Source organism: Stenella coeruleoalba (assembly GCF_951394435.1).
Source record: "Stenella coeruleoalba genome assembly, chromosome: 20".
NCBI lineage: Eukaryota > Metazoa > Chordata > Mammalia > Artiodactyla > Delphinidae > Stenella > Stenella coeruleoalba.
The window spans coordinates 48,525,560-48,538,830 of NC_137166.1; the positions used below are offsets into that span (position 1 = coordinate 48,525,560).

Consider the following 13,271-nt stretch of genomic DNA (forward strand, 5'->3'; position numbering starts at 1 on the left):
CATTTATTACATACCTTTCATTTTCAGACACTTCTGCCCACTCTTCACAGAGGGAAACATCTCCTTCTAAATATTGGGGACAATCTCCTTGAAGATGCATGACATAACCCTGACTCACACTCAATTCACTGATCCTTCGTTTCCAAATCTGCCAAAAGTAGAGCGCTTCTGGTGAGAGGTAACTCAACCCTTTTTCCTGAAGGTTCGAAATGTTGTTTTTAATCCTGTCTCCTATGAGGAGAAAGAGAATTTGGCTAAGTGAACAAGGAGATCATCTATCCAAAGGCTTTGAGGAAATGAAGTAGGATGGGATGAGAAGTTGCCACTGGCTCCTAGTCATATAGGAAACAATTAGAAACCCAGTAATTCTAATCGGTGAGCTGCTAATTAAAAACCAGGTATTGCAGGGAAATGAAAAGAAATCTTGGAAATAGTTTATAAAGGAAGAAATTCACCTCTCGGCTATAAGAGTAGTTGATAAAAAGCCTTTAATCATTTTGCTACAGAAGGCATGGGGAAGGCTCCCATATGATTCATGTAATATGCATAATAATGGAGTTCCGGACATGGTGAGAGGCACAAACGATCACAGGGACCTTCCAGGATCCTGTAAAAGGTTGCAGAAACAAGTAACAAGTCCTATCTCCTACGATGTCCCTTCCCTTACATCACTGTTATATGGGATAGAACTATCATGTATGTTTGTGTACGACCTTCACAACTGTACAGGGTGGGCCTACAGCTGCAGTGGGGATTGAAACGGGGATAACATTGTGGAATACGAGACATCCTTTTTATCTTTCCTGAGGTTCCCTGGCTTCATGAAGAGACAAAGTCCACCAAGATCCTGCCATCCAATTCCTTAACTTCTCCCCTTTGAGGTTCCTGCAGAATCTCAAACAGCCATGGCTATGAGAATTGGCAGCATGAAACTGTCAATGGCCTGGCACCCAGGGACGCAAGACTGTACTAAAGGGACATAAGAAACAGGGGTTTGAGGCAGAAGAGGATGGTCACACCCTTGGCACCCAAAAATAGGCTTCAAAATGTCACAAAAACCACGGTTAAAACCGTCTGGACACTGCTTCTGGTTCAAGGTAATTTTCTGAGTCATTTTATTGACAGTGACTCTGGTTCATAAGGTGGTGTCAGAGAAAAGGGAAACAGGTTTAAAGCAGCAGTTTTCCACCGGTTTTGACTGTACCCATAGTAAGAAAAGCATTTACGCTGTGACCCAGTACCTACACGTAGACACATACCATAAACTAAAATAGTTTTATCAGCTGAGATTTACCTTACCAGGTGCAATGTACTCTGATAAATCCTTTTGTGTTCTAGTCCATTTATCTATTTTGCTTTTCAAAAACTGCTAGTTATGACATGGTCACTTGATTTCAGGACTCACCAATGGGGTTGCATCCTGCAGAGTTAGCCCAAGGAGCCCTGTTTATAATCTATGGACACAGTGGTACTTAGTGTCACCTGGTTATTATAAGCACAGGGTCTACAGCCAGACTGGGAAGGTTCAAATCCTAGTTCCTCTGACAAGCTGGGTGGCCCTGCACAAGTTACTTACCCACTCTGTGCCTCAGTTGTTTCCTTTGTAAAAGGGGGCCAATGATAGCAACTATCTCATAAACTAAACTGAGGTAATACATATCTGTATATGGGGCTCTGAGAAATTGAAATTAGGTTAGATATTGATCAGCACGGAAGCAAATCAGGAGACACTTATATTGCACTGACCACCAACCAGATCCTAATTTGGTTCCTTTAACACTAGTTTGTCCAAAACATTGGTTTCGCTCTAGAGGCAACCAAGGGACCAAGGCCTTGGTAATGTGTGAATTTTCTCAATCTCACTCTGAGAAATATGAGGAGAGAATGAGAGCCTAAACGTGTGAGGAGGTCAGGGTAGGCTGGCCAACTGCATCAGATGCCCACAGGGCAGGGGGCGCAGCGTTGACAAGGGCTCCCTCACCAACACCTTACAGGGGACCACCGGCTCACAGTTATCTGCTAAAACTCATGAACTGCAGGTTCCCACCTGCACGTGCATCTCTTAGGAGATTTCTCTCTGGTGGCCAAAGTTTCCCTTTGTGCTCCAACTGGAATATTCTATCTGGTTTGAAGCTGACCACTTGAGAAAATAGGACCAGTGGTTTGATGCTTACTTACAGGGAGGTCGCTGTCCTCACCCACAGAGACCAGGTTCCTGAAGTTCTCCAGCATCACGTCTTGGTACAGGTTTATCTGGGTGGAGTCCAATAGCGCCAGCTCTTCCGCGGTGAAGACCACAGCCACGTCCTTGAAGGTCACAGTTTCCTAAAACTTCAAGCACATGCCACATTCATCATCTGCACAAATGACCCCTGGAAGAAGAGCCATGTTGGAAGCTTTTGTGCCAGTCATTAAGTTGTAGTCTTCTTGCTCCAAACCCTCTTAGTTCCCTGACCAGGGATTGAACCCGGGGCCACGGCAGTGAAAGCACCAAGTCCTAACCACTGGACCGCCAGGGCATTCCTGCAAATTTTTTTCTATAATCTCTTTTCATTAGAGAAAGCTTTATAAAATAATATCATGTATGGAAAAAAGTACTTAAAATTCTGCATTCACTTTGACTTCTTTTCCCCCAATTTAAAGATAAGTTACAATATACACGTGTACATATAATGAGAGAGAGAGAGAGAGAGCACGCATGCACATATTTCCATGTCCTAATATTTTCAACCACTTTATCTCACTTGATAGCAGCACAGGGTCGAGACAAGAGGACGAATGAAACCACAATAATCCATTGATCCAACACCAATCCAGTGGATGGACATGGAGTCCACGCCACCATCTTTTTTTTTTCACTGTTATAAACAATGCTGTGATGATCATTCTTTGAACACTTGCTCTGACTTAGAATTCTTGGAGTGGGAAATACTGGAGCAGAGGTTTGCAGAACTTCTACAAGGGCTGAAATGCCCCTGCAGTTGTGTGGATGTACCCATTTTCCATATGTTAGCTAACAGTGAACACCGATCTTTCAAATCTTTGGTCACCTGCTAGGAAAAGAATCACATCTTGTTTCAATCTGCATCACTTTGATTACTAGAGGCTGATCATCTTTTCATATGCTTATTGGTCATTTGTTTTTCCTCTTTTCTCCCTTCCTGAACACGAAGGCTCAGGTCTTTATTCCCAGCTCCTGTTTTTAAAATAAGGATATTAAAATTTTGTTGTGCATGAAGCTTTTTTCACCCAATATGCTGTCTTTTAACTTTGTTCATGGTATAAGTTTTGGTAGCGTGTATTACGTGGAGAATACAGCATCTGGAAATGAATAAGAAGAAATGTGCCACTGAGGAGAAAAACCTGGGCAGAAAAGGAGGATTCATTATTTGGAGTCACCTCTCTACATAATGTGGGCTCAGGGCCCTGAGATGAAACCATTATTGACAGGCCGCATGTAGAGCAAACAGGCACATTACAGAGCCCTACAGACCTGGGCTCAAGTCCAGGATTCACCACTCATTTCTTCATCTCTAAAGCAGAATCATACCACCTCTCTCGCACAGCTATTTTGGGCATAAATGCACTGAGTAATGTAATGTGCTCACCTAAAATGTTTTTTCCCCCTCTTTTTCCTTTTACCAAGGGAGGGACGTATGTTTACTCTCTGATGCCTTACATTGTTATTTCTGGAGAGAAAAGAGAACTCGACCCACCTGAAGCTTGGTTTTGTCTCCCCCATCTTGGGAAAGGGCTGCGGCTTGAGAACGCAGAGCTGCAGGAGAAGAGAGAAGCATTAGGAAAGGTGGGGCCTGCCTGGGCGCTCTGACTACCCACCTGGACCTCAGGAATGTCTGCCCCCTTACAGACTGGTTTCTTTTCACTGGACGCAGCTCTTCATCCACCTCATTTCCTCTCTCCACACCCGACTTAGATTCTCCCCCACCCTTCATAAGCTCTCAACTCTTTCCTCCCGCCTTGAGGAGGAAAAAGTCTCCGTGGTCACCCCTCCTAGGTTTCTGGAGCATCAGCAGTTTTATTTTATTTATTTTTAAACCAGATTTATTTGTTTATTTTATTTATTTATTTTTTTTTAAAGCTGTTGGGGGTAGGAATTTATTAATTAATCTTTTCTTTTCTTTTTTTTTTTTTTTTTTGCTGTGTTGGGTCTTCGTTTCCGTGCGAGGGCTTTCTCTAGTTGCGGCGAGCGGGGGCCACTCTTCATCGCGGTGCGCGGGCCTCTCACTATCGCGGCCTCTCTTGTTGCGGAGCACAGGTTCCAGACGCGCAGGCTCAGTGGTTGTGGCTCATGGGCCCAGTTGCTCGGCGGTGTGTGGGATCCTCCCAGACCAGGGCTCAAACCCGTGTCCCCTGCACTAGCAGGCAGACTCTCAACCACTGTGCCACCAGGGAAGCCCAGCAGTTTTATTTATTCTCTGATCTTCCTGAACTGGAGAAGCAGAAGATCCAGTGGTTCTTCATTCTTGAGACTGTCCAAGCTCTGATGCAGAGCTTTGGATGGATACCTGGGCTCCCAAGTACCTACCTCCACCTCCACTCTCCAGAGCCTGCTTCTTGGTTTCCACGTTCCAGAGACCTGTGGGCTCGAGAAGGAACTTGACTTTATCTGAGTTCTTTCTTCTGGCCCCAAAGTTCACACCCTCTGGATGCCATTCATTCAGAGGATATGTACTGAACGGCTAAATGCACAGTCCCTGCTCTGGGGGAACTCACAGTCCAGAAAGCCATGAATGTCGCAGATGGCTGTACAGTCAGAGGAGTGTCTGCAGGGAGGGCCCAGCAGCAGAAATCTTGCAGTGAGACACAGGGCCTTACAGAAGGGTACAGATCCCACCAACATACAGGATCTGTGCCCTGTGAAGTAAAACCTGGAGTGCAAAAGCTTCACTAACGCACCAGTCTGGGGATTGCAAAAATAAAAACTCCACATCCCTGCCCTCAAGGATTCTAAAAATCAGGATATGACAATGGAATGCTACTCAGCCATAAAAAAAGAATGAAATAATGCCAGTTGCAGCAACATCGATGGACCTACAGATTATCATACGAAGTGAAATAAGTCAGCCAGAGAAAGACAAATACCATATGATATCACTTATATGTGGAATCTAAAATACAACACAAATGAACTTATCTACGAAACAGAAACAGACTCACAGACATAGAGAACAGATTTGTGGTTGCTGGTGGAGGGGGCGGGGAGGGATGGAGTGGGAGTTTGGGATTAGCAGATGCAAACTATTACATATAGAATGGATAAACAACAAGGTCATACTGTATATCACAGGACCTATATCCTGTGATAAACCATAATGAAAAAGAATGTGAGGGACTTCCCTAGTGGCACAGTGGTTAAGACTCTGTGCTCCCAATGTAGGGGGCCTGGGTTCAATCCCTGGCCAGGGAACTAGATCTCACATGCATGTTGCAACTAAGAGTTCGCATGCCACAATTAAGGAGCCTGAGTGTCGCAACTAAGGAGTCCACGTGCCGCAACTAAGGAGCCCGCCTGTCGCAACTAAGACCCGGCACAACCAAATAAATAAATAAATAAATATTAAAAAAAGAAAAGAATATGAAAAAGAGTGTATATGAATGTGTAACCGAATTGCTTTGCTGTATAGCAGGAATTAACACAACACTGTAAATCAACTATTCTTCAATAAAATAAATTTTAAAAAATAAAAATAAAAATCAGGATATGGGTGAGCAAATGTCTTCTAAATCAGAGTTTGTAACCTCTCCTGTTCCATGACCTCCTTTGACAGTTGGGTGATATTTATGGACTTCTGTTCAGAATAATGTTTTAAATGCATAAAATAAAACACAGGATGATTTTAAAAGCTAATTACACTTAAAGACAACCTTCAAAAATATTAAAACATCAAGTGTGTGCTTCATTATTAATTATCAAGAATGAATCAACTACTGTAATTTCAAAATAGTAATGAGCAAAAGCAATATTTTGAAACATCTACACCAACTGTATTATAAGAATATCTATGATTTATGGGACTTCCCTGGTGGCGCAGTGGTTAAGAATCTTCCTGTCAATGCAGGGGACATGGGTTTGATCCCTGGTCCAGGAAGATCCCACATGCTGCGGAGCAACTAAGCCCATGCACCACAACCAAGCCTGCGCTCTAAAGTCCGCGAGCCACAACTACTGAGCCCACGTGGCTCAACTACTGAAGCCCACGTGCCCAGAGCCTGTGCTCCACAACAAGAGAAGCCACCGCAATGAGAAGCCCGTGCACCGCAACGAAGAGCAGCCCACACTTGCCACAACTAGAGAAAGAGAAAGCCCATGTGTAGCCACAAAGACCCAACGCAGCCAAAAACAAATAAATAATTAAAAAAAGAATATCTATGATTTACATGGATAACAGAGTCACAGGTTCTGCTAATACTATTGCGGTTTGCTGCCTACATTCATAATGGAAGGAAATGCTGATTTTCAGTTTGACCAGTATACATTTTTTCCCACTCAAGTTCATGGACCTGCTGCATTACACCATGGACTCGAGTTCAAGAACTCCTTTTCTAATGAAGCCTTCTCCTGCCAGCACCAGATAGGATGAACCACTCTGGGACCCAGCCACACTATGTTTACAATGCTGGCTTAGGGCTTCCCTGGTGGCGCAGTGGTTGAGAGTCCGCCTGTAGATACAGGGAACACGGGTTCGTGTCCCGGTCCAGGAGGATCCCACGTGCCGCGGAGCAGCTGGGCCCGTGGGCCGTGGCCGCTGAGCCTGCGCGTCCGGAGCCTGTGCTCCGCAACGGGAGAGGCCACAACAGTGAGAGGCCCACACCGGAAAAAAAAAAAAAAAAATGCTGGCTTAGCACCTTTCACACAGCCTGCCTTGTTAACATCTCTAAATCACTGATGGACTCCAGTCTTCTTCCTTTATTTATCTTCACTATCTTGGACAGGTGTGGTCCCTCGGATGCACTTAGCAGATCCCATCAACAGGTTGTGATGCACCCAGAAGAACAGAACTCTTGAAATCAGCCTGGAGCTAGTGAGTAAGTAATGCAAAGACACTGACCGGGAGCTTCCGCCTTCCCTTACCTGTTTTTCCCTTAGATCCAAGCCACAGGGCAAATTCAGACAGATACACCTGCTTGGGATGTCCACTCTAAGATGCTCCCTGGCCTGTGGCGCTTCAGGAGCTCAGGTGTCCACCTTTCCTCTAACCACCTGTCCTGGACCTTCACACAGCCTGCTCTGCCAGGCACCTGTCTCACACCATGTGTGCCCTGCCCTGCACTAGGATCGCTCTCTCCAAAGCAAATGTGGAAGACTGGTTCACCTGCTGACCTCCTGTATGGAGGATAAAGGGCAAAGGAAAGCAGAGGCCAGGTCTGTAACGAGTCCTCCACAACAATGCCTTTCAAACTCAACTCCTTAGGATCCTCCAGGACTGTGCTTTGCAAACTTTAGAGTTTTTAAAAATCACCACAAGAGATTGCTAAAACAGACTGCTGGATGCCACCTCCAAAGATTCTGATGCAAGGGCTCTGCAGTGGAGCCCAGGGATCTGTATTTCTAACAAGTTTCCAGGTGATGCTGATACAGCTGCCCCAGGGACCACCCTTTAAGCAGCACGTGCTAAGATACTCTTTGCTGATTTCCAAGGTTTCCAGGGGCTTCTAGTTTGTACAGAATCTCCTTGTGGCTCCTCCTCATGTCCCTGACCTCCAAGAGTTAGGGCTGCCTCAAGATTCAGTCCAGGAAGTTCTTCTCTATCTCGACTCATCACTCTCTTGGTGAACACATTCGACTTCATGACTTCAAAGCGCATCCATATGCTGATGACTCAATGCCAACCTGACGGCTCCACTCGGGTGTCCAAAAGGTGTCTCAAACATGCCCCCAAACCAAATTCCAGATTGGCCTCTAGAGGTCCCCCTCCCCTTTCAAATCCCTTTCAAATAAGCAGGCGATATATTCTGGAGCAAGCCTTGATTTCTCTCTTTTTCATACTCCACATCCAATCAGCAGCAAGGACCTTCAAATTATAGCCAGACTCAGACCAGTTCTTCTTGCTGTCACCATCCAAACCGCCATCTTCTCTGCCTGAAATACTCCAGTAGCCTCCTAACTGGTCTCTCTGATTCTATTCCAGTCCTGCCTGCAAGTCTATTTCCTACAAAGCAGCCACAGTGGTCTCTCTCTTTTTTTTTTTAAATTAAAAAATACTTGATTGTTAAAAAATGCTAACCAGGCTTCCACGGTGGCGCAGTGGTTAAGAATCCGCCTGCCAATGCAGTGAACACGGGTTCGAGCCCTGGTCCGGGAAGATCCCACATGCCGCGGAGCAACTAAGCCCGTGCGCCACAACTACTGAGCCTGCGTTCTAGGGCCTGCGAGCCACAACTACTGAAGCCCACGTGCTTAGAGCCCGTGCTCTGCAACAAGAGAAGTCACCGCAATGAGAAACCCACGCACTGCAACGAAGAGTAGCCCCCGCTCGCCACAACTAGAGAAAAGCCCACGTACAGCAACAAAGACCCAACGCAGCCAAAAATAAAATAAATAAATTTTAAAAAATGCTAACCATCGTTTGAGCTTTCAGAGAGTAATAATATTTTGTCTGGTGGAGGGTCCTGCCTTCATGCTGACGCTGCTGAAAGATCAGGATGGTGGTTGCTGAAGGTTGGGGTGGAGGTGGTAATTTCTTAAAATAAAACAATGAAGTTTTAAAAATATAAAGTCATGCCACTTCTGTGGCCAAACCCTTCACTTGACTCAAAACCTTCGTCCTTTCAATGGCCAAACGACCTTACACTATGAGGCCTCCCAAGACCCCGTTTCCTACTTATCCTTCCTCTTTCTCATTCTCATCAGCCTCTCTGGCCTTCGTACTGGTTTTCAAATAGACCAGTCATACGCCCACCTCAGGGCCTTCACTGCCATTCCCTTTCCCCAGATGTCCACAGGCCCCCTACCTCCTTTGGGTCCCTATTCAGGCATCACCTTCTCGGTGACAGCATCCCTGGTTATCCCACTTAAAGCTCCCAGTCCCTCCGCCAGCACTCCCAAAGCCCTTTTCCTGCTTCGTTTTTCTCCATGAAACTTCTCATCTAAACTTCCACCTGTTTTTCTTGTTTACTGTCTTTCTGCGCCCACTAGAACGTGAGCTCTCTGAGGGCTGGGATTTCAGTCTGCTCCTGGCACAATGTAGGTGCTCAATAAATATTTATTAAAAAAAAAGTTTTTTTTATTATTGAAGTCTAGTTGATTTACAATGTTGTGTTAATTTCTGCTGTATAGCAAAGTGACTCAGTTATACACATATATACATTCTTTTTTATACTCTTTTCTATTATGGTTTATCCCAGGACATTGAATATAGTTCCCTGTGCTATACAGTAGGACCTTGTTGTCCATCCATTCTATAGATAATAGTTTGCATCTACTAACCCCAAACTCCCAATCCATCCCTCCCCCACCCCTCAATAAATATTTAAATGGAGACTGGGACTTGCCTGAACTCAGCCTGCTGCTACCTGGATCCTGGGTCTGCTGATACCAGTTATAGAGCAGAATGGATTTTGTTCCCCAGTTCGTTCACTTAGTAAATTACATGCTAAGGACCATGCGGGGTGTGTCGGGACACAATGGTGATCAGGGCAGGAAAGGATTCTGCACTCAAGCTGACATTCCAGCTGGGAAGACAGCACACATTGACTGAAATTCTACCATGTGACAGCTGCGTGGGATATAAAGAAAGATACCGTCCCTGACCATGTGATGCTCACACTGCAGGGAGAAAGAGGATGACAGAAATAATTGGTGACAAAGGCAGTGGGATGAAGAGGTAACGGGAATAATAGATACTGCAAAGGTAGAAGTAACAGATGAATAAAATTATGATGAATAAGATTATGTACGGGGATGAAAAGGAGGAGAACTCAAATGTGAGTCTGGGTTGAAACTTGAGGAAAATGGGGAAATTATGATGTTTTCATCTAGACAGCAAAAGGAGAAGCCAGGTTTTGGAAGTTACAGCTCTTGTCTCTCAATATTGGGAGCTATGCAATGGTTTGGGTTCAAATTCTGGCTCAGCCACTTGGTAGCTGTACTAACACTAGAAGAGTGACAAACCTCTGAGTCTGTTCTTTGTTCTGTTAAATGAAGATAATATTCCTTACTTGCAGAGTGGAAAGAATTAATTCTTTCTCATACACGTATACATGCCTACCTATCTGAATAAAGCTCATAGCCCAGTTCTTGGCACATAGAAAATCCTCTATAAACTATTATCATTGCTGTTATTCATTCATCCCCAGGCACTAACCTCAGAATACAAGCATCCCTTCATTTAACAAATATACGTTCAGTGCCTAACTACATCTTGGATGCTACAACAAACACTGGGGATGCAGCAGTAAATAAGACGGGCAAGGTACTTGTTCTTATGCCTTCTGGTGGGTAAACAAATCTACAAAGGTGATCAGCGATTACAAAAAGGACAAGGAAGAAAAGGAAACACATGTGACAGATTCTTGTTTACCCCCAGAATGTAAGTTCTCTCAGACAGAACATTGGAGGCAGGTTTGGGAGGGGCAACATTAAATCAGGTGGTCATGGAAGGTCTCTAAGACCCGCATGAAAATAAATCAGTTGTGTAAAGATCCGGCATGAGAAGAGTACAGGGGGAAGTGCAAGGACAAAGGCCCTGACTTCTGGTGATAACATCTCCTGGCCAAGTGACACTTGTTAGGTTTCTTAACCTTTCTAAGCCTCAGTATTCTTATCTGTAACATGGGACTAATATTATCTAACTTCTGCAGTTACTGAGCAAATTAAATATATATTAATTTACTCAGGGACTTCCCTGGTGATCCAGTGGCTAAGACTCCGCACTCCCAATGCAGGGGGGGCCTGGGTTCGATCCCTGGTCAGGGAACTAGATCCCACATGCCACAACTAAGACCACGGTGCAACCAAATAAACAAATAAATAAAAAATAGAAAAATTAATTTACTCATTCAAATATTTATTGACAGGCTACTATATGCCACACACTGTTCCAGGGACCAGGGATACAGCAATGAAAGCCCTCAACATAATAACTGTTATATAATAAGCACTTAATTAACGCATACCATTAGTTACTGTTATTACCTCTTTCCTACACGTAGCACATCCTTGAAACAGTGTAAGCCTGAGCGATCTACTGATCAAATGAACCACTACTAGAAGCCAAGGAGAGAACATACGAGTAAGACACCAGGAAATTCCCCAACCTTAGAAGAAACCCATTTCTGAATGAAGGGGGTAAGCCTGAGGGGCCTGAACGGGACATGTGTCAAAACCATGGGATAAACAATGAGGTCGGAAAAACAGGTCTCCATCTGGGAAGACAACAAGCATTGACATAAAACAACAACAACAAGAGACCAAAGTCCTACTCACCTGGAGCTCCAGTGGCAAGAGACCTGGGATTATTCCGTCCTCTTTGATGCAGTTCTCTCTGGCAAAGAAACAGTTGGAAGAGAACAAGAAAAGAAATGAGCCATGAGATAACATGATGTTATCATAATTCCCAACACACCACAGGGAAAAATCTCTGAGCACCAGCTGGATGTAATCTACTCCTATTAATTACTTCCTTCAGGTGTCCTAGAAAGGCACCACCCTCCCTACAGGACTCAGAGAGAAGGTCCCATGCCAGTCCTGCTTTGTGCCTTGTCTACAAGCCTGCACTCACTGTAGCTCCCAGGAGACAAAAAGAATCAGGACACAGTCTCGAATTGAATTCAGAGCTGTGACTCCCACATGCTATGTGACATTTAAATTTTGGGGGGAGGGGGAAGGATTTTTTTTATTGAAGTATAGTTGATGTACAATATTATATGTTATAGGTGTACAATATAGTGATTCACAATTTTTGAAGGTTATACTCCATTTATAGTTATTATAAAATGTTGGCTATATTCCCTTTGTTGTGTAATAAATCCTTGTACCTTATTTTATACACAACAGTTTGTACCTCTTAATCCCCTACCCCAATCTTGCCCCTCTCCCCACTGGTAACCACTAGTTTGGTCTCTATATCAGTTTGTGACATTTAGAGCGGAATTCAACCTGTGCGTACCTCAGACGCGACAAAAACCAGATGCAGAAACAATACATCAGCAAAAGAATCTTTCACAACTTGCACAGTGCTTTAAAATTCTCCAAGGAACACATACAGAACATGAAGATTCAACTTCAGCAGCTCTTTACAGAAATGCCTTCGCAGACAGAAATCTCTGAAATTAGTACAGAAGTGGGTGGGTGGCTACCGTGAAAGAAGTCAAGATACCATCAATCCGTGACTGACTGGATTGGAGTCTCCCAAACGGGAGATGCCCGTCTCAGAGTCAGAGCTGCCGGCCTCAAACTGCTCCTTCCGAGCCTGAGGGGTACCAAGGGCTGCCGGCCCGGGCCCCGCCCCCCATCCCCCCACACCCCGGGATGCTCGGCGACCCGCTTCCTCAAACCCTTCCTTCGCCAAGCCGAGCTCGTTGAAATTCCCTGGTTCCGACCCTCCGCCATTCGCCGCCCTTTCCCCCTCAGATCCTTGAGATCGGGCCCCTGTGCCTGCGGCCGGAACAAAGACCTCCAAGAACACTCATGTCCCTTTCCCTACTCACCATCGCATAAGAAACCAAAGCAGTGGTGCGCCGACCGGAAGCGGAAGTGGGCGACTAGGGAGGGCCTGGACTACACTTCCCAGAACCCTCTGCGGCGCACTGTCTTTGAGTCCAGATGGTGATGGAAATAAGCGTCCGCCTGGAGCTTTGCCAGACGCGTGGTGGAGGGCAGGGGGCGCTCAAGGTTGCAGCGCTCAGCTTTGGGGCGCCGCTACACTTTTCTTTCCTTAAAACAAAAAAAGTTAGGGAAGAAAACGTTAGGGACTTCCCTGGTGGTGCAGTGGTTAAGAATACGCCTGCCAGTGAAGGGGACACAGGTTCAAGCCCTGCTCCCGAAAGATTCTACATGCTGCGGAACAACTAAACGCGTGCGCCACAACTACTGCGCCTGCGCTCTAGGGCCAGCGAGCCGCAACTACTGAGCCCGCGTGCCACAACTACTGAAGCCCACACACCTACAGCCCGTGCCCTGCAAGAAGAGAAACCACACAAATGAGAAGCCCATGCACCACAAGGAAGAGTAGCCCCCGCTCACCACAACTAGAGAAAGCCCGCACGCAGCAACGAAGACCCAATGCAGTCATAAGTAAATAAACTTATTT

At 45.3% G+C, this 13,271-nt stretch overlaps 1 protein-coding gene across 8 annotated transcripts in view; it reads right to left on the reverse strand.

Annotated features, from left to right (window-relative positions):
- Positions 1 to 12,729, reverse strand: part of LOC307179145 (uncharacterized protein) — a 54,666-nt gene extending 41,937 nt beyond the window's left edge. For 2 of the 8 annotated variants that reach the window (XM_079907971.1, XM_079907980.1), the window contains exons 1-5: positions 12,129 to 12,729; positions 11,447 to 11,504; positions 4,547 to 4,597; positions 3,717 to 3,775; positions 2,179 to 2,331 (exon numbers count right to left, since the gene is read on the reverse strand). In XM_079907971.1, the coding sequence (XP_079764097.1) occupies positions 2,179 to 2,232 (54 nt within the window). In that variant the 5' untranslated portion in view covers positions 2,233 to 2,331; positions 3,717 to 3,775; positions 4,547 to 4,597; positions 11,447 to 11,504; positions 12,129 to 12,729. Of the gene's footprint in view, positions 1 to 2,178; positions 2,332 to 3,716; positions 3,776 to 4,546; positions 4,605 to 8,582; positions 8,705 to 11,446; positions 11,505 to 12,128 lie in introns of those variants that run through there. The other 6 variants (XM_079907975.1, XM_079907976.1, XM_079907974.1 and 3 more) reach the window with 6 other exon arrangements.
- Positions 12,730 to 13,271: the final 542 nt, after the last annotated feature.